Source organism: Bactrocera dorsalis, chromosome 1 (genome assembly GCF_023373825.1).
Source record: "Bactrocera dorsalis isolate Fly_Bdor chromosome 1, ASM2337382v1, whole genome shotgun sequence".
Classification (NCBI taxonomy): domain Eukaryota; kingdom Metazoa; phylum Arthropoda; class Insecta; order Diptera; family Tephritidae; genus Bactrocera; species Bactrocera dorsalis.
Genome location: NC_064303.1, coordinates 5,723,289 through 5,744,384, shown reverse-complemented (window position 1 = coordinate 5,744,384; position 21,096 = coordinate 5,723,289). Strand labels below are relative to the sequence as shown.

The 21,096-nt window shown below is 33.9% G+C and overlaps 7 protein-coding genes across 8 annotated transcripts in view; 3 read left to right on the top strand and 4 right to left on the bottom strand.

The window, feature by feature from the left end:
• LOC105232446 (ATP-binding cassette sub-family C member Sur) overlaps positions 1-585 on the bottom strand; it is a 53,274-nt gene extending 52,689 nt beyond the window's left edge. The window contains exon 1 of one of the 2 annotated variants that reach the window (XM_049446656.1): positions 476-585. The gene's annotated coding sequence lies outside the window, so the exon portion shown is untranslated. Of the gene's footprint in view, positions 1-179 lie in introns of both variants that reach the window. The other variant, XM_049446658.1, reaches the window with a different exon arrangement.
• Positions 586-1,304: 719 nt separating this feature from the next.
• Positions 1,305-2,574, bottom strand: LOC105232445 (RIP-like protein). Its single transcript, XM_049446685.1, has 4 exons — positions 2,309-2,574; positions 2,179-2,253; positions 1,827-2,098; positions 1,305-1,760 (listed from the first exon to the last, which is right to left on the bottom strand). Exons 1-4 carry the CDS (start codon positions 2,429-2,431, stop codon positions 1,568-1,570), a joined length of 663 nt encoding a protein of 220 aa, XP_049302642.1. The 5' UTR covers positions 2,432-2,574; the 3' UTR covers positions 1,305-1,567.
• Positions 2,575-2,869: 295 nt separating this feature from the next.
• LOC105232444 (60S ribosomal protein L7) lies at positions 2,870-4,075 on the top strand. The gene is made up of 3 exons (XM_011214125.4): positions 2,870-3,021; positions 3,122-3,438; positions 3,505-4,075. The coding sequence occupies exons 2-3, from the start codon at positions 3,122-3,124 to the stop codon at positions 3,962-3,964; spliced, it is 777 nt and encodes a 258-aa protein (XP_011212427.1). The 5' UTR covers positions 2,870-3,021; the 3' UTR covers positions 3,965-4,075.
• A 540-nt stretch (positions 4,076-4,615) lies between these two features.
• Positions 4,616-7,641, bottom strand: LOC105232440 (MAPK regulated corepressor interacting protein 2). The gene is made up of 3 exons (XM_011214119.3): positions 7,346-7,641; positions 6,176-6,413; positions 4,616-5,253 (listed from the first exon to the last, which is right to left on the bottom strand). Exons 1-3 carry the CDS (start codon positions 7,360-7,362, stop codon positions 5,116-5,118), a joined length of 393 nt encoding a protein of 130 aa, XP_011212421.1. The 5' UTR covers positions 7,363-7,641; the 3' UTR covers positions 4,616-5,115.
• A 40-nt stretch (positions 7,642-7,681) lies between these two features.
• Positions 7,682-10,085, bottom strand: LOC105232441 (tRNA-dihydrouridine(20a/20b) synthase [NAD(P)+]-like). The gene has a single exon (XM_011214120.4). It carries the CDS (start codon positions 10,006-10,008, stop codon positions 8,764-8,766), a length of 1,245 nt encoding a protein of 414 aa, XP_011212422.1. The 5' UTR covers positions 10,009-10,085; the 3' UTR covers positions 7,682-8,763.
• Positions 10,086-10,350: 265 nt separating this feature from the next.
• LOC105232442 (sorting nexin-17) lies at positions 10,351-12,930 on the top strand. The gene has a single exon (XM_011214121.4). It carries the CDS (start codon positions 10,585-10,587, stop codon positions 12,193-12,195), a length of 1,611 nt encoding a protein of 536 aa, XP_011212423.1. The 5' UTR covers positions 10,351-10,584; the 3' UTR covers positions 12,196-12,930.
• A 357-nt stretch (positions 12,931-13,287) lies between these two features.
• LOC105232443 (DNA topoisomerase 2) lies at positions 13,288-20,869 on the top strand. The gene is made up of 9 exons (XM_011214123.4): positions 13,288-13,586; positions 14,367-14,957; positions 15,037-15,457; positions 15,520-16,320; positions 16,440-17,268; positions 17,703-18,786; positions 18,851-19,138; positions 19,209-19,595; positions 19,669-20,869. The coding sequence occupies exons 2-9, from the start codon at positions 14,385-14,387 to the stop codon at positions 19,729-19,731; spliced, it is 4,446 nt and encodes a 1,481-aa protein (XP_011212425.2). The 5' UTR covers positions 13,288-13,586; positions 14,367-14,384; the 3' UTR covers positions 19,732-20,869.
• The last annotated feature ends 227 nt before the right edge of the window (positions 20,870-21,096 follow it).

Sequence of the window (21,096 nt, the reverse complement as noted above, 5' to 3'; positions counted from 1 at the left end):
TATTTTGAAATTAAAAAAATTAAATGAATATCTTTTTAATTAATTAAAATTAATTTTTATAATTAAATTTTTTTATAATTAAATTTTTATTTAATTAAAATTATTATTTTTTTATTAATTTAATATTTTAAATTATTATGCTTCAAAAATACTATTTCCAATGCACTTTATATAAATACATGCTGTCATTCCATCGAATTAAACAATTTGCAAAGATTCCACAAAAACATTTTCTTTCATAAACCAAATTTCAAAAACACACACACACTTTAAATAAAAATATGAATTTTGTTGATTTCCAGACGCGTACTACCGACAAGATATTTACTGCTACACCACACTGTGTATTTTAGTGTATACAAATTTTGGAAACCGCTAAATATTTGTTTATTTTTTTCTTAATAAAATTCTTTTATTTTTGCGTTTTTCTTGTGCAAAAAAAAAAGAATTGAAAATGTACTCGAATTTGAAATACCCCTTTTATGAATTTGTTGAACCGAATTTCGCGTGCGTTGCCGCCGATCGACACGGCATTTCTGAAACAAAGCGGCCCAAACATTTCGAAGATGCCACAGTCGCCACTGAGTTGAAGAAACATGTGAGTGACTGAAGATGCTCGCGCATCTAGGCACACATGCATACATACATTCAAATTTTTTCTCCAAGAGACGGAAGAAGACACTGACATAAATGTACAATTATAAACACATACTACATATGTACGTGCGCTATAACTCTTTAAGCTCATTAATCTGTTTATTTACCCCATGAGAGACTTGTAGCAGCAGCCCGTCGATCATCTGCTCTCATCAAACGTTGATAATTATTGAATTCAGGATAACTTTTCATGCGATCATGCCAAGTGATTTTCTAGTGATATTCATAAAACCATATAAATTTATTTCCGTATATCTATATGTATGTACATACAGCATTCGTAGGTAAGTGTATGCACTCATGAATATATGCCTTTAGTGAGTATATTGTTAATGGGGACATGAATCTTCAAAAGCTGTACATAGTACACAAGTGTGTGATATATTTTTCTTAAACAGTTTATCTTCTTATCACCACTGTTGATGTCTTTAGATTGGTTAAAACATAAAGAATTCAAGCAGATAACGTTACACATTATTTACACAAGAGATGCTACCGATTATTATTCTTTCTCAACTTGCTGATTGTTTATCTTTTTTCAACATATGTATGTATGTTTAAGTTCATTGTTTTCATCGCTCAACTTTAATATCTTGTCACCATACCCACTGTTGATCATTTATGTGACGGTAAATAAGGGAAAACAATTCAATATATAGCCTTTTATTAATACAACGATATACAAATGAGTTTTCCATTGTTATATCTTTCATTTTAAACATGTTTGTAGAAGTAATCATAAAAATTAAAATATTCTGATGTCGATAATACTTAAATGCACATAAATTTATAAATTTTTTATTCAGTTCACTTATTAATTTCTAATTATGGCGAGCATTATCTTTCAATTACATACTATTGCCTTGGTATAATTCATCAATAGAAAAAATAATTGTTAATTATTAAACACTTAGAAGCTATAAAAGTAATCACATTTATCACAAATAGCACAAAGACTGTTGACACTTGCATCAGTTGCTACATCATATGCGCTTTGCGGCTCCAAATAGAAGGTGAGATTGGCATCACAATTTTGCTCATGCACATCTATTTGCGAATGTAGTATTTGTCGTAGGGCCAAAGGCTTAGCCGCATTATTGAAACTGGAAAATATACTCACATGTATATCAAATAACTTTTAAAAATTATACTTTTCAAATAAATCCTACCTCACTCCACAAGTGCACTTGAAAATATTAGTTCCTTCTTTCTCCTCTGCGACTGCATGGGAAAGATTGCATTGTTGGCAAATGGGACAAATAACAGAATTGTTATTGGCATCTTCATCGGCGGCATTTATTAGCGATATTTCTTCTGCTTCTAATTCCTGTACAAACCATTCATTCATTTCATCGCGAAGCTCTTTGAAAATTTCTTCTTGCAAACGCAAGTCGCTTTCCAAGTTAGCAACTTCTTCTCGCAACAGCTTATCAAGGTCGAACTAATTATTAACAATACAAAATATTTAATTGTTATAAAAATTATAGTATTACTAAAATTCCGAAAAATTAGAAAACAAACCTCTTCTGTTACAATTGCTAAACGCCGTTTAGTGAAGTTGGCCTGCCTAGCTTCACGCACCCGCATGCGACATTTCTAAATTAAATATATTTAATACATAAAACAAAGGAAAACTATTGTATTTACTAACATCACGCAATTGGTCACGAATTTTTGGCGAACCATAGCGATATACTTTGGCGGCATTTTTCGAATGAAGCTTTTGTTCCACACTTGTATGATAAACAGGATTTGAAGGAATTTCCAAAGACATATTTTAAAGAATATACTTTATATACACCTCAACTTGAATCAAATATTTAATATATCACTGAAATAAACAACTGAATTCAGTAAAAACTATTTGCAGTTATATGAAGCAAATTTACCAACTGCTGAAAACAAACAGCTGTTTTGAGTGGTTTCACACAAATAGATTCGCATAGCAAAAAAGCGGCTTTTCGAATAAGAATGCGTTCAGAGTAGCAAATGTCTTTAAGCTGCACAACGAAAATAATATATATAATTTTTTAAAATTACAAACACCCCAATTAAATTTTGTTATGTTTTGACATACATACGTATTAAAAATATAAGTGCATAATATTATAATTTTTTAGTCAAAATTAGCTGTGTGAAAACAGTAATATTTTAAATACAGAGATATTTCAATAAAATATTTTATTTTTAATTTAATTAGCTTATACACAAACCATTTTTCCAATTTGTTTATTGACACATATCTTATTCGTCAGTACAGCCAACATAATATTGTCAATTTGAATCGCAGCCAACACGGCTATACTTCCTTTCGCGTTTTCTTTTCTTTCTTTCCTCTTTCAACGTGCTAAGTGACAAGTTAAGGTTAGCAAAAGATTCTGTGATTTTTGTGATTTTTCACTTCTAATGCTTGCAAATCTAAATTAAATTCTTCTTAAAATGTTCGTGTATCCTTGCATTATAGATGACTGCCACCGCAGCCGCCAAGAAGCCCGAAGCAAAGGGCAAATCTGCCAAGAAATTACCCGCTGTCCCCGAGTCGAAGCTGAAGTTCAGCAAGAAACAAGTCAGCAAACGTGCTGTCTTGATCAAGCGTAAATTGAAGCGTACTGCTGTCATTGCGCTCCGCAAACGTGAAAACTTGGTTCGTGCCGAGAAATACCAAGCCGAATATCTGCGTGCTGACCGTCGTGAGATCAAGTTACGCCGTTTGGCCAAGAAACGCGGCCAATTCTACGTGCCTGCTGAATCCAAATTGGCTTTTGTTATCCGTATTCGTGGGTGAGTTTTAGTATGATCTTTTTGCATAAAAAAAATATTTCAATAAGTTTCTTTAATTTTCACTAGTATCAACAAAGTTGCCCCCAAAGTGCGTAAAGTTTTGCAGTTGTTCCGTCTGCGCCAAATTAACAATGGTGTTTTCATCAAATTGAACAAAGCCACCATTAACATGTTGCGCATTGCTGAACCCTACATTACATGGGGATACCCAAATCTGAAATCAGTTCGCGAATTGGTCTACAAACGCGGTTTCGTCAAGCACAATCGTCAACGTGTTCCCATCACCGACAACTTCGTGATTGAACGTAAATTGCGTAAAGCGCATGACATCCAGTGCGTTGAGGATTTGGTACATGAAATCTTCACCGTTGGCCCACACTTCAAGAAAGCCTCCAACTTCTTATGGCCATTCAAACTGAACACTCCAACCGGTGGATGGCGCAAGAAGGCTAATCACTACGTAGAGGGTGGTGATTTCGGTAACCGTGAAGATAAAATCAACAAATTGCTGCGCAAAATGGTTTAAGAAATTTTAAATTATTGCCTAACCCGTTGACTCCGGGAGATTTTGTTGGTGTACATGGGGGAGTATTTTTATTCCAAAAAAATATATAATAATAAAAATAGAAAAAATAAATGTTTTTTATATAAAAGTGCATATCAAATATAGCTGATTGGTGTGGAAAGTCAACGTGAAAGTAATAATACGAAATATTAGGTATTCCTTGCAAATAGGCTCGTTTAGATTTAATTTTGCTTCGAAGGCATTTGCTGAATATTCTCAAATTTTAATTTTTGTCCTTTGTTTATGTTCAAACAAAGACCATTCTTTTGGGAGAGGTGTAACAAATTTACTTGAGTATATTTAGGAGTTCAAGCGGAAATCTATTTTTGTAGACGCGAAGCCACAGAACTTAAAATATATAATACATAAGCCGGTATAATAAAATATTAAATTTAGCACGAAGTTTGTAAAACCCAGAAGGGCTGCGAACTGGGTCGATTTAGCCATGTCCGTGTGTCTACATATATACCCGAACTACTTTCAGTTTTCGAGATATCGATTTGAAATTTTGCTGGGCTTTTGCTATTCAATTGTCGAAACCGCAGATATCGGACCACTATAGCATACAGCTAGAATTATATTTTCTCTATTTGATAAAGGAAAACCAACAAGTTTGTTTACATATTTTTTATTGCCTTTAATTGTAATTTTGAAATATTTCGTCTGCATTCCCTTCCACGTAATTTTTTATTTAATAATATTATTGCGAAATCTTTTAATTGATAGAATGAACGATTCATACGACTCTATTTTACTTTAAATAACTTAATTTTGGTTTTTCGTTTCGTTACTTTTTTTCTTTTTTTGTAATTACTATATTGTAATTAAATATACTTTCTTAACTACAATGTAACGAGAATTTCAGCTTTGAGAAATACAACTACTTTATATCGCAATTTACTTTCAAATAAGTATTTGCTTAAATATCCGGGATTTTTGAAGAAAATTTTAGATTTTTTCTCAATAATGGAAATACATAGTTCTATGTAGCGTATGTGTTACTTGTAGTATTACAATAACATTTTTCAATGCATGTCAAACAACACAGAACATATAAAACAAGGAAAATTTGTTTTACGACTGCTGTTATTGCTGCATAAATTTTTATTATCTTATTGTTGTCCATGTGATACACGAATATTTTGAAAATGCCGTTGGTCCCAGTACTCCTCCAAATTAAAAGGTTTGAAATTTTTTAGTTGATGATCCGATTCATTACAATAATTTACGGGCGTATTCTGTTCATTCACCTGTAAAAATAAATATAATAAAAATGTTTTTATAATGTTATGGCTTTCAATGAGATATACAATAGCACCTTGGCTCGATTCCAAGCATTATCCATCAATAAATTTACTGTAATTTTAACAAATGTGGCAATAATATAAAAAAATTCTACAAATTACAACTAATTGACTTCAGTCAAAATATTTTGTTTTTTGTTTAATGTAATTTACAAAAATTCTCGCTCTCTTTCAAATCTTCTTATATAAATTATTTTAAAAAATTCCAACGGCCACCGACATGTCAACGTAATCACGTCAATTTGAGAACAATATATAAATTAAAAAAGTCATTAGAACAAAATAAACGAAATTCAACCATAGAGAACGGATAATAATAATATAGAAATCAAAACAAACTCAAAGTACATTCGATTTGAAGTTAAAATTCAAATATAAATAGAAAGGTGCACTCAATATTATTAAAACGTAAAAATGCCTCGAAGACGTAAACGCAAATTCGACAGTCGTCCATCAACACCACCTTGGTCATTTGCACCAACATCGCTTCCAGTATCGAATTCGACATCAGTTAACACGTTTCTGGCTGGCGCAATGAATAATGCACATTCTGATTACGGATTTGCAGGTGTCGAATCTACTGACGGCGAATATGACGAAAACTTTACCGAGATTAATAATACGTCTGAAATAATTCAGCCGAGTAATGGAGACGAGTTCTACAACGGAGTTAGTTATTCGGACTACCATGATTACTCTTACCATGAATTCGATTCGATTCAACCACCTTCCCATTTATTATTTAATTTATATGAGGTAAGTTTTGAAAATGCTTATATACCAGCCCGATACCTTCATTATTTTAATGTCTTAAACTTGTATTTCCAAACAATTCATTCCTAAACAAACTTTGTTTATAAAAAATTACCTTTGTCCATGCTTCCCTGATATATCGAATCAGTTCGTCATGTTGTGTGAGCGGTTCGCGGGACATTGATGATTGTGGTGAATATGCGCTATGATTGGTCGTTGAATATTGTGACGAATTATTGCGATGATTATCTAAATGTTGATGTTGATTATTATTCGATGATGAAAGTGATGATAACGAATTTGATTGATGTTGTTGCTGGCCTGCGCGCCGGATTGGTGTGTAGCGATTAGAGCTGTAAATATATTGAAACATATATTATTTATGTATATATTTTTCCCGCACACATGAATATTTACATATTTATCAAAATTATAAACGTATCTTGGTATACTTTAAAACGGAAATACTTGTAACTGCATAATTTAACTTATCTGCTGTTGTTGTGCTTAACGCATTCAGAAAGAACTGGTACTATGCAAGTACTTCCTGAGGAAGAATGTTTTGAAATTCTAGTACAAGAAATTATATTATATATGCATCTATATACATGTATAAATGTTCAGTGTGATAATCCGATTTAGCTATATCCGTCAGTGTGTATATATGCGAACTGAATTTTTAATTTTTGGGGTATCAATCTCAAATTTTGTAAACTTTTCATCCCAAGAAGCTGCTCAGTCGGAAACGACGATATCGGACGACTATTGCAAATAGTGCCATACTAACTTTTTTTCTTTACTTAGTATATTTATATACCGCCGTTTCGAAAACCAAAGTAAGGATTCTTAGCATTTGATTTCCATTCCAAATGTTCTCACTTTCAAATGCGCGTGATCAACGTCGTCTACGTTTCTTTTAACACAAGAAGCGTTATTAGCTGACATTTAAACACCTAACAAAACAACAAATTTCAAGGCGATAGGTTTAAAACGCGTTATATTAAGCACCAAGCCCTTTAAAAATCAACATGAAAATGTAAACATTAATATATGAACATGTAGTTGATTAATTTTAGATGCGTTCACGTATTAGTACATTTGTCAACTACAAACTCATCGTAGCAGGTATGGTGCTTAAGAGTAATCTAAAAGAGTCTCGACGGAGTTGGTGGTTAAAGGCCTTGGCACCATTTTGCATATTCTGCTTTCACTGTAGTTTTCTTGCCAAATACTTCAACGGCACACTAAATGAAATAATTTTATTTTAGAGAAAATATTAACTTACCCGTTATTGCGATCCATTGTAGGTATTTTGCTTTATCTGTAGCGTTCACTATTTATTATTTATTTATACGTTTTATGCGCCAATACAACTGCACATACAACTTTCTTTGTGCTCTTCTTTAAACTATACGCAAAGTTTACTTTTTATGCGAATTACGTGTAGTGCCTTCTTATATATTTCGCTGCATTAAACTTATTCTGAATTTTAATTAAAATACTTCGAATATCAAACAATATAGTCGACGTTGAATTTTGGTGCTGTTTTTGCACTCCCAAGTTGCTTTCACACTCTTTCGTCCGTCGCTTTGTTTATTGTAAATTTATTTTTTCTTCTGTGCCCAATTTTTTATCTACATTCCTTTTTGTCAGTATTTATCACACACTTGATTTCTTCTGCCTTACAAAAACAACGCAATCAGTCCAACAGAGATAGAAATACAACTTCAAGAAGTTTGTTCATCGACAATTTCTGCTACAAGCTCAAAAATATATAATAACTGCAGCCTTTAACTTAGAATTTTATAAAGAATTTTCTTTATCTAGTTCGTTTCGGAATTCTTCCATAAATAGTTTTCTACTTTCGTTTCGAAAAGTATGCAATCAATAACTGCAGGGTTGCATTCAAATAGTATGATCTTGCATACTGTATACTGCGCTATAGGCAGCGACAGTTTATAACATTTTCCATTCTTTCAATTTTAAATTCTTGCGAAAACAATTTTTAAACTGCAATATTGTAAAAAAAAAATAATTAATACATCTAATATATCACTGCAATAAAAAAACGCAAAATGATTATATTATTCGAAGGTCGAATACTGCATTTTCAGTACAAAATAAGAAAACCCGTAAATTCGGTTGGAACGAAAGTATAATACCCTTCACAATTACAAGTTTGTATGTAACAACTTGGTTTCGGTCGGTCGTTTTGTAAAGTAGCTACATAAATGTTATAATGTCCCAATCTGGACAATATCTTAAACGATTATTCCGTTATCTTGGATAAATATTTATACCAGATTCCGGAAAAAGTTGTGTATACAAGATACATGGCACCTACGTATATGCTTTAGTAATCCGATATCGGCGCTTCCGGGAAATGAGCACTTTCTTAGGGGCAAGAGGATAGTTAAAAATTTCAGGGAGTAGTTTGCATATATGCAGACAGACGGATATGATCAAATCGAGTCAGCTCGACACTTTGCTCATTTATATGTATTATATATTTTATAGGGTCTCCGATATTTCTTCATGGGTGTTAAAAACCAACTTAATATACAATATTCATAATATAAAAATCTTAAAAATTTTCCGTATATAAAAAATATTGTATATTTTTATTAAATTAAAATTTGTTTTCTGTATTTCTCTTAATTTAACACAGTCAATTCTCCTGAATATTCACGCATTAAATGGTAATCAGTCTAATTCCGTGAAAAAGCTTCCTTCTAAAGCAACGTCCTCATGTTTGTTGTCGCATCGTGTTTCCGTCTCCGACAACTCCTCCTTAAATTCATTAAAGTATTTTCCATTTGAGTTTTCATTCCATATCTGCCCTTCAAATGATTCTTCGACATTGTTTTTATTAGTTGTAGAATTATGTGTCACTGGCGGATAAACACACTTGGTGTAATCAAAGGGATTGCTATGTGTTGTATCTTGCGGCTTTAAACTGTAACGCTCTTCAAAAAAATCGAACACCTGTTGCTTATTAGTAAAATTGTTAAATTCCAAACGCAATTTACGTTTCATGTGGCTGCTCCACATAAATGTTAGATGGTGATGAAAACATTGGAAATGTATGTTATCACCAGCGCGAGTTGCGATATCTAACCATTTTTGCACGCATTCAATTGGCGTTTCTTTTTCTTCAATATTATTATCAAATAGTGCTGGATTTGAAAGCAATCCACGCGCTGCCATAACACCATCAGCCTTTGTTTGGTCATGCAATTCTTGCGCATCTTGCCAGCTACGTATATTCCCATTGACGACAAGAGGAATATGAACTGATTTTTTTACCTCAGCCATAGCGGGAATGTTAAGCGGATCTGATGTTTTTTGCCACATTGTTCGGCCGTGGATTGTCAAAAATGTAGCCCCACATTTTTCCAGTTGTCTTGCCAATTCAACTGTAGATCTAATAGATTCCTCCGGCAATCCATTAAGTAAACGTAGTTTTACCGATATACTAAAACTTTGTGGTAAAAGACGTCTAGTGGTTTGTATAATATCACGAACTAATTCTGGGTGTCGTAAAAGTCCGCAACCATATCCTTTGGATATAGCCCATGACTGTGGACAGCCACAATTCAAATCAACGCCATCAACATATGGGTATATCAGTTGAGAAGCAACAGAAAACTCATAGGCATCGCGTGCAGCAAACTGTGATATAACTGGAATATCTTCTAAACATGTTGTGAATTCATTATCGCGCGCCTTTTGGCTATGTATAAAAGAATCTGCAATAACCATTGGGGTAAAGGCAAGTTTCACACCATACTGACGAATTAACCGCCTAAACTCCAGCTTGCTGTATCGCACCATTGGAGCACTGACAGGCACAAATCCATGAGAGGTGACCTTTTCGTGTTCAAAAATGCTTAAAATATTTGCATGCGGTCTTTGTTGAGGTAATAACTCGATATTTAATGTGTTCATGATAATTAAACCTATATTTTAATCCAATTCGCGTTTGTTTACATTTTTACTTTTTTTGGTTATGGTTCATTTCTTCTCATCATCAGGGTAGTATTTCTGAGAAAAAAGAAACCAGTGATGCCTCACTTTTAACGTACGAATTTATGCCAGACCATATAATAAAGAATGAAGTTTTCATAATTACTTAATGTTTTTTTTTTATTAGTTACTATATGAATTGGTTTCAGATCACGAGTAAGTATATAACTTTTTATTTATTGGAACTATTTCAAAATTTAACAAATTTTCGATATTTATTACTTCTAATTAGCTTAAGCTTGCTTGACAACTCTGGTTAGTCGCAACAAAGAAAGAACGAAATAAAAAGTCAGGAAAACAACAAAAGCCCAAATATTAATTAATTAGAAAGAAGAGTGAATGACTGTGACTAATATTAAACTTTAATAAAATATTAATTTCATACATAGAACTTAATAATATTCATGTAAATATAAAGAGTGATAAGAAATATAAACTTCGGCTTGTGTCTATTGAGAAGAGAATAAAACTTGAAGTAACAGAAACTTTGGCTAAGACATGCACTTCTCCATTCCGGATACGCAAGAATTATATTCGGAGTTAACTGGAACCACCTACACAGGCTACAATATATATATAAATGGCAGCTACCATTGTTGTTTGAGGTACAAACAATTGCATGCACTGCACGAACAGCTTCGTCGTAGGTGTGCAGATCTCAATATCCAGTTACCAGCGACATTCCCTCCAAAGCGTCTGCTACCATTAACTAATGGGCAACTAGAATCGAGAAGGGCTTCTTTAGAACATTATTTGCAATTATGTGGACAAGATGCCGTTATTTCGAAAATGGATAATTTTCAAAGTTATCTGCTGAATGCACAACAGGAAACTTCTTTAGCCGATGGTATTTTAGGGCTGGATTATAGTGGTAGCGATCTTAAGCGTGTGTCAGCTGTTTTGGAGGTGTGGCTATCAAATGACCTCACCCTGCAGGTCAATTGTCATATTGGCGATAATGCCAGCACGGTATTGCGAAAAGTATGTGAATGTGTACAACTGCCCACGCAATTTATGCAACATTTTTGTCTATATTTGGTGCGACGGCAAAATAGTGATATTACACAAAACAAATTGGTGCTTTTAAGACGATTAATGGACTTCGAATCACCGTATTTATCACGTTTATGGGCGCAAGAGAAGACTTTATCGTGCCAAGTAATGATTCGTAAAAGCTATTGGAATCCCACATATGATTTGGGACTATTACATGACCAGGTTGCTTTGAAACTGCTTTTTGCACAAATTGTATGCGACATAGATAATGAATGGATAATTAGCCCTCCCGAAGTTTTACAGAAGCTAACTAGTTTGCAAGAGCACGGGATGCAAACAGAGTACATAGAGATGGCACGACAATTACCGCTTTACGGGTGCTTGCAATTCAGTGCGTCACTTATCGACTATCCGGAACCAAAAACCACAGCACTTATTTCCATTGGAAATAAAGAATTAAGTATGCGTACTGCAAAAGCTGGCAAAATTTATGAGACTAAATTTCGTGTAACACGAATGCGTTGCTGGCGGGTAACAGCTATGCATAACACATGCACCATAGATTCATCAATTTCAAACAGTACCGATGAAAATGCAAGTAATTACGGAAAATCGCCAACCAATTTACAGCTTGCCTTTGAATACTTAATGTCCAAACAGACTTTACGATGGATTACCATAACAAGTTCACAAGCTATGCTTATGTCAGTTTGTCTACAATCAATGGTTGATGAATTGCTGAATTGTAAAGATACTGTTGACGGTTTGAATGCACGAGTTAGAGAAATTTCTCAATCCCAATTGCTTTCATATGTTTCACGAAACGGAAGAGTATCACATATTCCATCGACATTAACGTCATCCGTCTCTACACCATCTTTGTCTACAGAATTAATGTCATCATCAACTGCAACAACAGCGACTACCACGTCAAGTTCATCTTCTTCATCGTCGCCAACTGCACCTGTTAAATTTTTCACTCAACGCACTCGCACGAAATTCAATCCAAAAATATCCAGTTCGAGTTCGTATTCTGCAGTTTTCTTTCGTAACGGTGCTGAAGAGTCTGTCCACAATGAGGCATTCGAAGGTATTGGGGATGATGATCTTTGAACAGAAGGCATTTCTAAGTAAATTTATAACTGCGTAATTTTTGAAATGCATTTGGATTTTATTTAACTACTAAGTCGGTAAATGTAGTTCTGCAATTTAAGGATATCGATCGCCAACACATTGAAATGTTAAAATTGATTATTTTTTATTCTTGTCAAAAATATTGCCAAATTATTTACGATTAATCTGTTATAGAAAATTTAGATACTGATAAAAGTTGATTTTTTATTTTTGTTTTATGCATAAACACAATAAGTACATATATAAAACTTTCACTCAGGACTCACGTCTTGGTGTGCCAAAAAGATATCGAAAGAATTTGCATTTAAAATTGCATTTCACGATATGCATATGCTTGTATGTATGTATGTAAATGAATTTATATACGAATCCTGTTTTTGTATACGGACGTTTTTGAAAAGCTATTTTTAGGAACGAAATATTTTATGTAAGCAAGTTGTGACAAAATATTGTCATTATTCTGCAGTGAAAATACATAATTTAAATTTATTTTAAAGATTTCAATGTTAAAATTTTTAACTCAAAATACTAGTAAATCGAAAGAAGTTTGTCGCATTGTGGTAACGGTTCTTAGCGCATAATATTAGTAATACATATTTTAACATTTGACTCACTCTTATAAATATTTAACTCTTTTGTATAAACTTATTATAATTTAAATAAAAACTTAAATCGAAATAAAAGATATATGAAGAATTTAACTTACAAATTGAATTGAAAGTTTGAATTAACGGACACATTTTCCAATTAACAAGAGTTGGCAGTACACTACATCCAATGCTTTTTAAAGATGCATAGACTCTGTTGAGAAAAAATCGATCTAATCATAACAATTAATTATTAATTACTTTTGTATCTTATTTTTAAATAAAATTAGCATCTCAAAGTGAATTATAAACAAGTGCCTCAAACAAAAGATATATATTACCTGTGATCTTAATGCTATATGACCGCATAAGGAATACCCTTATTCATATAAAGTTAAATAAATTAACAGCAATGCAACCATGGATGGGTATCATTGTTACTATTCGCATCGGTATTGGCATTTCGCTGTGGTTCGCGTCAAGCGAAAATAATTCAGTTTTCAACGGCGGAAAGCAACGACGTGTTTCGGTGTTTCGGTCGCGGTTGCAGTCGCAGTGCGTGAAGTCAGTTGTAAAATTGAAATAAATTTTTTACTGCTTTTCATAACCCATATACTTTAATGTCAATTTGAATAAAATCATTTGAATTTGTGGAGTCAATTGCACAACGTGAACATTTTCAGTTTGCCGGCTTTGAAACTTACGGTGGTGAGACCGATTACATTACAATTTGTACGAAATTGTGCATAATTAAGAAAATAAAACCTTGGTTATCTATACAAGGTAAGATTACAAAAGTATTAAGTGTAAAAACATTAATAATAGCTTTGAAAAAGTGTATAAGTTGTGAGTAGAGTTGGAGGACATAAAAATTTGTTGTATATTCGCGAAGCGGCATTCGCTGCAATTCGCTTTGCAAATTAAAAATGGCGCACTCATGTGGCAGCGGTGGCAGAGCGAGCGGCTTTGGTTGAGCGAGCGAAAAAGTAAACGGAAGCCAAAGAGAAAGAAACAAATGCGATTGTACATGAGAAAAGCAATAGTTTCAGTTTTTAATATTGTTTATTGTAGCAAGACACAGAAAACATTAAAATATTTATGTCTATGCTTTTGTTTTAAGTTTTAGACGAAATAACGAATGTTATACCGACGCCTACTCTCTTGGCATACAAATTTGAAATTGCTATACAGGGTGCGTTAAAAAGGTGTACATACTCAAATGCGAGTTTCAAAACATCTGCTTTCATATTTTTTAATCTACCTAATGTGCTCAATATTAAATTTTACCTTAGATTGATATTTTCTTGTATTTATCGAAATCTACAAGGTATGAAGATATTTTGTTTGCCATAATGTATTCTTGCTATGGTAATATTATGCATACCTACATATATGTATGTATAGCGTCTGTCATACAAGGCGCCAAATTAAAAATTTCAGTACAGCTTCTGCCAGAGGCAAATTATATCACTAATTTTTACAAATATGTTTACTTTATACGTTGCAATTAATTGCTTAAGCGTTTCAAAATTTCTAAAATAATTTATTTTTTTATATTCTTAGCTATCCAATTATACAGCAATGGAGAACGGCAGTGGTAGTGTGGCCGGGAGTGGTACCTCCATCGAAAAAATGTACCAAAAGAAATCTCAATTAGAACATATTCTATTGCGTCCGGACACTTATATCGGTTCGGTGGAGCACGTTAGCGAAACCATGTGGGTATATAATGAGGAAAAAAATCGAATGATACAGCGACCAGTCACCTATGTACCTGGTTTGTACAAGATCTTCGATGAAATTCTTGTAAATGCCGCCGACAATAAGCAACGCGATAAAACAATGAGTACAATAAAAATCGATATTGATGCGGAAAAAAATTCTATTTCGATTTGGAATAATGGACAAGGAATTCCAGTTACCATTCATAAGGAACATAAAATGTATGTGCCGGAAATGATTTTCGGTCATCTCTTAACTTCGTCAAATTACAATGATGATGAGAAAAAAGTGACTGGTGGTCGTAATGGTTATGGCGCAAAGTTGTGCAACATTTTTTCAACCAGTTTCATGGTTGAAACCGCTACTAAAGAATACAAGAAAAGTTTCAAACAAATCTGGGCTAACAACATGTCAAAAACTACTCCGCCAAAGGTGAGCATAGAATTTAATAACTTAGCTATGCCGACATTTAAATATTAATATAATATATATTTATATTTTTTTTGTTTAGATCAAAGAATTTGCGGGCTCCGATTTTACAAAAATTACTTTCAGTCCCGACTTGTCCAAGTTTAAAATGGATCGTCTCGACGAAGATATTGTTGCACTAATGTGTCGTCGTGCTTATGATATTGCCGCTGCGACAAAGGGTGTAGTTGTATTTTTAAATGGCAAAAAATTGCCGGTAAAGAATTTCAAAGATTACATTGATTTATATGTAAAGAATAATGATGACTCCGGACAAACAATTAAAATTGTTTACGAACAAGCTGGTGAACGTTGGGAGGTAGCTTGCTGTCCCTCAGAGAATAATTTCCAACAGGTGTCTTTTGTGAATTCGATTGCTACCACAAAAGGTGGACGTCACGTGGACTATGTAGTGGACATGATAATTAAACAATTGATCGAAGTTGTTAAGAAGAAGAACAAAGGTTTGTAGAAAATATTTTTATATTATAACATTTTTTAATTTTAATCTTTTCATTTATTTTAGGCGGTATTAACATAAAACCCTTCCAAGTACGCAATCATATGTGGGTATTCGTCAATTGTCTTATCGAAAATCCGACGTTCGATTCGCAAACAAAAGAAAACATGACATTGCAATCTAAAAGTTTTGGATCGAAATGTGCGCTCTCAGAAAAATTCATTGCAAATGTTTCCAAGTCCGGAATTGTGGAGGCCGTATTATCATGGGCCAAATTTAAAGCACAGAGTGAAATTGACAAGAAAGGTGGTAAAAAGTCTTCTAAAATAAAGAATTTACCCAAACTCGAAGACGCAAACGAGGCTGGAAAATCAAATTCGTACTTATGTACGCTTATTTTAACGGAGGGAGACTCAGCCAAATCGTTGGCTGTATCCGGTCTTGGTGTCATCGGACGTGACTTGTATGGTGTATTTCCACTACGTGGTAAACTTTTAAATGTGCGTGAGGCTTCTTTTAAACAGCTGGCTGAAAATGCAGAAATCAATAATCTGGTAAAGATTATTGGTTTGCAGTACAAGAAGAAATACACCACAATGGAGGATTTGAAAACTTTACGTTATGGCAAGGTCATGATTATGACTGATCAGGATCAGGACGGTTCTCATATAAAAGGACTACTGATTAATTTCATACACACAAACTGGCCCGAATTATTGCGACTACCTTTCCTCGAAGAATTCATTACGCCAATTGTTAAGGCATCGAAGAAAAATGAAGTGCTTTCCTTCTACTCACTACCCGAGTTCGAAGAGTGGAAGAATGATACGCCCAACAATAATACATATAATATCAAATACTACAAAGGTATTTTTTTTTCAACGAATTGCAATTTGCGAATATAGTGCATATACAAATCAATGATATTAACTTTATAACATGAAATGATTTTATTAAAACCAACATTTTTACAATTTTACTTATAGGTTTGGGTACCTCCACATCTAAGGAGGCTAAAGAATATTTCCAAGACATGGAACGTCATCGCATAACATTCAAGTACGACGGCAGTGTGGATGATGATGCCATTGTTATGGCTTTCTCCAAAAAGCACGTCGACGCACGTAAAGAATGGCTAACGTCGCACATGGACGAGGTGAAACGCCGAAAAGTACTTGGTCTACCCGAACGTTATCTGTACACCAAAGGCACCAAACACATAACATATTCGGACTTCGTTAATCTTGAGTTGGTGCTGTTCTCCAATGCTGACAACGTCCGCTCCATACCATGTCTGGTAGATGGTTTTAAGCCAGGCCAACGCAAAGTTATGTTTACCTGTTTCAAACGTAACGACAAACGTGAGGTGAAAGTTGCGCAATTGTCTGGTTCAGTGGCTGAAATGTCCGCCTACCATCACGGTGAGATGTCACTGCAGGCTACCATAGTCAATTTGGCGCAAAATTACGTGGGATCAAATAATATTAATTTATTGGAGCCCCGTGGTCAATTCGGTACACGTCTGCAGGGTGGTAAAGATTGTGCGAGCGCTCGTTATATTTTCACCTTAATGTCACCGTTGACGCGACTCATATTCCACCCAGCCGACGATCCATTGTTGACGTACGAAGTTGATGATGGTCAAAAGATTGAACCACAATGGTATATACCAATTATACCAATGGTTTTGGTGAATGGTGCTGATGGTATTGGCACAGGTTGGTCCACAAAGATTTACAATCACAACCCGCGTGATATTATACAGAATATACGTAGAATGTTGGCTAATGAGGAGCCTTTGCCAATGCATCCTTGGTAAGTTACTTTGCATATTGTTGTAATATACAGTATAGCGATTAAAAAAATTTAGTTTAAAAACTAAATACTCAATTTTTAATTGTAAGAAAGCTAAAAATTTTTTTTTTTAATTTTTAAGTATAAACATTGGATTAACTTATTCTTATTGGCAGTCTGATATTTGGGATTAAACATTTTTTTTTTCAATCCGGTATTCGGGATTAAATTTTTCAAAATAGTACATTTATTACTTTCAATATTTAATTATAAAATTGGGATTAAAGTTTTGCTTTGGTATTTGGAATCAAACATTTTAAAATAATATTAAATTACGTTTTTCGAGATTACAAAATAAAATGTTTAATTGCAGCCCTGCATATACATACATATATGATAATCATGTTTACCCGTTTCGCTCCTTTTGAATTGTTTTTGTTTTACTTTTATTACAGGTATAAAAATTTCAAGGGCACCATTGACTACGTTTCTGATGGCCGTTATATTTCATCTGGCAATATACAAATTGTGCAAAATAATAAAATCGAAATATCTGAACTGCCAGTGGGCACTTGGACCCAAGCGTATAAGGAGAGTGTGCTGGATGCACTTTCAAACGGTGAAAAAGGTAAAGCGGTTGTTGCCGATTACCGCGAGTATCATACTGATACCACAGTGCGTTTCGTTATTACATTCACTCCTGGTGAATTCGAGCGCCTGCAAGCTGAAGATGGCGGCTTCCATCGTGCTTTCAAATTAACCTCTTCAATGTCTACCAATCAAATGCATTGCTTCGATCAAAACAATTGCTTACGTCGTTTTCCTACATCTATCGATATTATGAAAGAATATTTCCCCGTACGTCTAGAGTATTATGTTAAACGCAAAGAGTACTTAATCGGTCAATTGACAGCACAGGCTGATCGTTTGACCGATCAGGCACGCTTTATTATGGAAAAGTGCGATCGTACCATAGTGGTTGAAAATAAGAAACGTAAGGCCATGATCGATGAACTGATCAAACGCGGCTATAGACCCGATCCAGTAAAGGAATGGCAGCGTCGTATAAATATGGAAGAAGAAGAGGAGGCTGATGAAGACGATGAAGAGCAAGCCGATGAAACTGCAACCAGCTCGACAGTGAAGAAGGAGAAAAAGCCGGTGGATCCGGAGAAGGCTTTCAATAAATTAACAGATGTCAAGAAATTCGATTATCTTTTGGGTATGTCCATGTGGATGTTGACCGAGGAAAAGAAAAATGAATTGTTGAAACAACGCGATACAAAGTTAGCCGAGCTTGCAGCGCTTAAAGCTAAGACAGTACAAACTTTGTGGTTGGATGATTTGGATGATTTTGAAAAGAAACTTAATGAATTAGAGGAACGCGAACGACTTGAAGAGTTAGGCATCAACAAGAAACAAGCAAAGGCCTTAACTGCTAAGGCAAAGGCTCTATCTGGTGCATTGAAGAAGCGTGCTGCTAAGGATGGCAATGAAAACATTTTCCCCGATCCAAATGGCATTAAAATTGAATTCAAGGTATGTAAAGTAATGTATTTAATTAATGAAAACTGTTTGATGTATATATGTTTTTGGCATACAGGTTACTGAGGAGATTATGAAAAAGATTTCAACTGCAGTGGCACTTGCCGCCAGACCAAAGATTAAGAAGGAGAAGGTCGAAAAAGCAGCTAAGGCAGTTAAGGGTGAAGAAGTGGATGAGTTTGATGCAATAGTTGAAGGTGGCGCAAAGGGACCGAAAGGATCACCGGAAGCTTTGAAAAAGACAAAAGCTAAAGAAGCGGGCGCTGGCGGCGACGGAGAAAAGAAGAAGCGCGTTCGTAAACCCAAAGATGGTTTGAAACAATCTAAGTTGAACTTCGGCAAAGGGGTGAGCATTTTTAACTCTTGCTTGATCCAATGCAGTGTGAACTAAACGTGTTTTTTTATTTGTTCAACAGCGTAAAAAGAAACAGAATTCTTCCGATGAAGACGATGATTTAGGATCTGGTAGTGATATTGAAATGCATGTCGATGTTGCGCCACGCGCAGATCGACCAGGTCGCAGAGCAACTGCCAAGAAAATTAATTATTCTGGCTTATTGGATAGCGACGCCGAAAAGAGTAGCGATGGTGAGCTCGAGTTCCGAGATAATGAAGGTGTCAAAGAAGAGTCATACCAGGTGGCACATATATCTGATGACGAGCATGGCAGTGATGCCGATCAGCCCAATGGTAGCAATGCGTTTATAGCGAGCGAATCAGATGCCACACCGATTAAGAAGAAGCCTACAGCGAAACGTCCACGAAAGAAGGCAATGACAAGTGATAGTGATGGTGACAAAAAGGTGAGCAGCATTTGCTATTAACTTTTAACGCTAACGTAAATTTAATTTATTTTTTATTTAATTTTTTTTCCAGAAAAAGAAGAAGAAACGGGTTGCATCCGAGAGCGACGATGACGATTCAGATTTTGAATGTTAAGCATTTCCAATCCAATGAATTATAAAAAAAAAATTAGACTTAATGTGCAAAAGAGTCTGCATATAATATAAAATGTGAGATCGGAAGAGTTATAGCACTAAGAAATTGGAGAAGCAGCAAGGTTATCAATAACCAATTATAATTCACCTTATATCTATACATTCATGTTGAATCAAACGCCTCTATACACATTCTTTTCCCACCGTACACCCTCAAACGTGCACATTCATTCCATCAGCTTATGATCAAACGGAAGTTGGAAATCGCAGTACTTGTTTATACGATATCACATTTCGTCACAATTCAAATCATTGCTGATTTTTTTGTATTGTATTTTTAATTTTAGCCCATTAACCATTGTTCATCACAAACTTCGGCATAGTGAATCAGCCAACATGCCAGGTTTTTTTTTATGATTTTAACATATTAAAATTGGTTACTTTTTGTTCGTAATTAAATGTCAATGCCTATTACAATAATAATTGCAGTCTACGACTGTTATCTATTTTAACAAATTTTGTTCATTATTAAGATATTTCAATGCTGTGTGCGGATAGAATGATATCGTGGCGTCTGGACGTCCAAATCTCCTTTTTATGTTTTAAGTATTTTGAAAGTAGTTTAAAATTTGTAAATATAAATCAACTTACAAGTTCTCTCCACGTTTCTTTCGAGTGAAAGTTTATTGTTAGTATACAAAATGAACGGTATATTAAGAAGATTGCGTAATAAGTATTTTTCAAAGTATCGCAAAATCTGTCTAAAAGTGTTGTTTTAAAATTGAAATAATTGTGCGAAAGAAGCGTTATTTTTATAAATTCCTTATTTTCGTTATCTCTTGCTAATTTGTATATTACTATATGTATTTTTAGCGCACAAAAACTTTGTGTACAATTTCAATTTGGAAGCTGATTTCTTAAGAAATATTTTCGAAAATAAGTTAGCATTGTCAAACTAACTATATATTTATGATAACTGATAAATGTATGAACGTAGAGACGGATTTTAAGATGGAACATGAAACATATTATTAAGTATGTACCAAGTAAGGTTATACTTAAAATATTATCATTCAATATATTATAAATAAAATAAATTTTAATAAATATGAATAAAAGAATGATTATTTCATAAATTACTTAATATCTGTAAAGTGATTATACAAGTTTTAACAGGAATTTTGTGATTCAGCAGTTATAGTCCATTTTATGGTTTTAATACTTTACGAAAAGAATTTGTTGCTCCTACAGTTATTTGTAGAACAAGAAGCGCAGAATGTCAGTTCAGCACATTGTTACGATGGTCCCGTGTGTTTTATAATATTTTTTAAAAACCTTATTGATAAAAAAATAGCTTGAAAAGTCA

What these genes read in the sequence shown, in the direction of transcription:
- LOC105232445 (XM_049446685.1), bottom strand. Translation starts at nt 2,431, where the DNA reads ATGTCTTTGGAAATTCCTTCAAATCCTGTTTATCATACAAGTGTGGAA. An exon ending in TTCGTGACCAATTGCGTGAT is followed by an intron (nt 2,254 to 2,308) that starts GTTAGTAAATAC and finishes TATTTAATTTAG; the next exon opens with AAATGTCGCATGCGGGTGCG. An exon ending in AAGTGCACTTGTGGAGTGAG is followed by an intron (nt 1,761 to 1,826) that starts GTAGGATTTATT and finishes TATATTTTCCAG; the next exon opens with TTTCAATAATGCGGCTAAGC.
- LOC105232444 (XM_011214125.4), top strand. Translation starts at nt 3,122, where the DNA reads ATGACTGCCACCGCAGCCGCCAAGAAGCCCGAAGCAAAGGGCAAATCT. An exon ending in TTTGTTATCCGTATTCGTGG is followed by an intron (nt 3,439 to 3,504) that starts GTGAGTTTTAGT and finishes AATTTTCACTAG; the next exon opens with TATCAACAAAGTTGCCCCCA.
- LOC105232440 (XM_011214119.3), bottom strand. An exon ending in TCAGGGAAGCATGGACAAAG is followed by an intron (nt 5,254 to 6,175) that starts GTAATTTTTTAT and finishes TTATTTTTACAG; the next exon opens with GTGAATGAACAGAATACGCC.
- LOC105232441 (XM_011214120.4), bottom strand. Translation starts at nt 10,008, where the DNA reads ATGAACACATTAAATATCGAGTTATTACCTCAACAAAGACCGCATGCA.
- LOC105232442 (XM_011214121.4), top strand. Translation starts at nt 10,585, where the DNA reads ATGCACTTCTCCATTCCGGATACGCAAGAATTATATTCGGAGTTAACT.
- LOC105232443 (XM_011214123.4), top strand. Translation starts at nt 14,385, where the DNA reads ATGGAGAACGGCAGTGGTAGTGTGGCCGGGAGTGGTACCTCCATCGAA. An exon ending in CAAAAACTACTCCGCCAAAG is followed by an intron (nt 14,958 to 15,036) that starts GTGAGCATAGAA and finishes TTTTTTGTTTAG; the next exon opens with ATCAAAGAATTTGCGGGCTC. An exon ending in ATAGTGATGGTGACAAAAAG is followed by an intron (nt 19,596 to 19,668) that starts GTGAGCAGCATT and finishes TTTTTTTTCCAG; the next exon opens with AAAAAGAAGAAGAAACGGGT.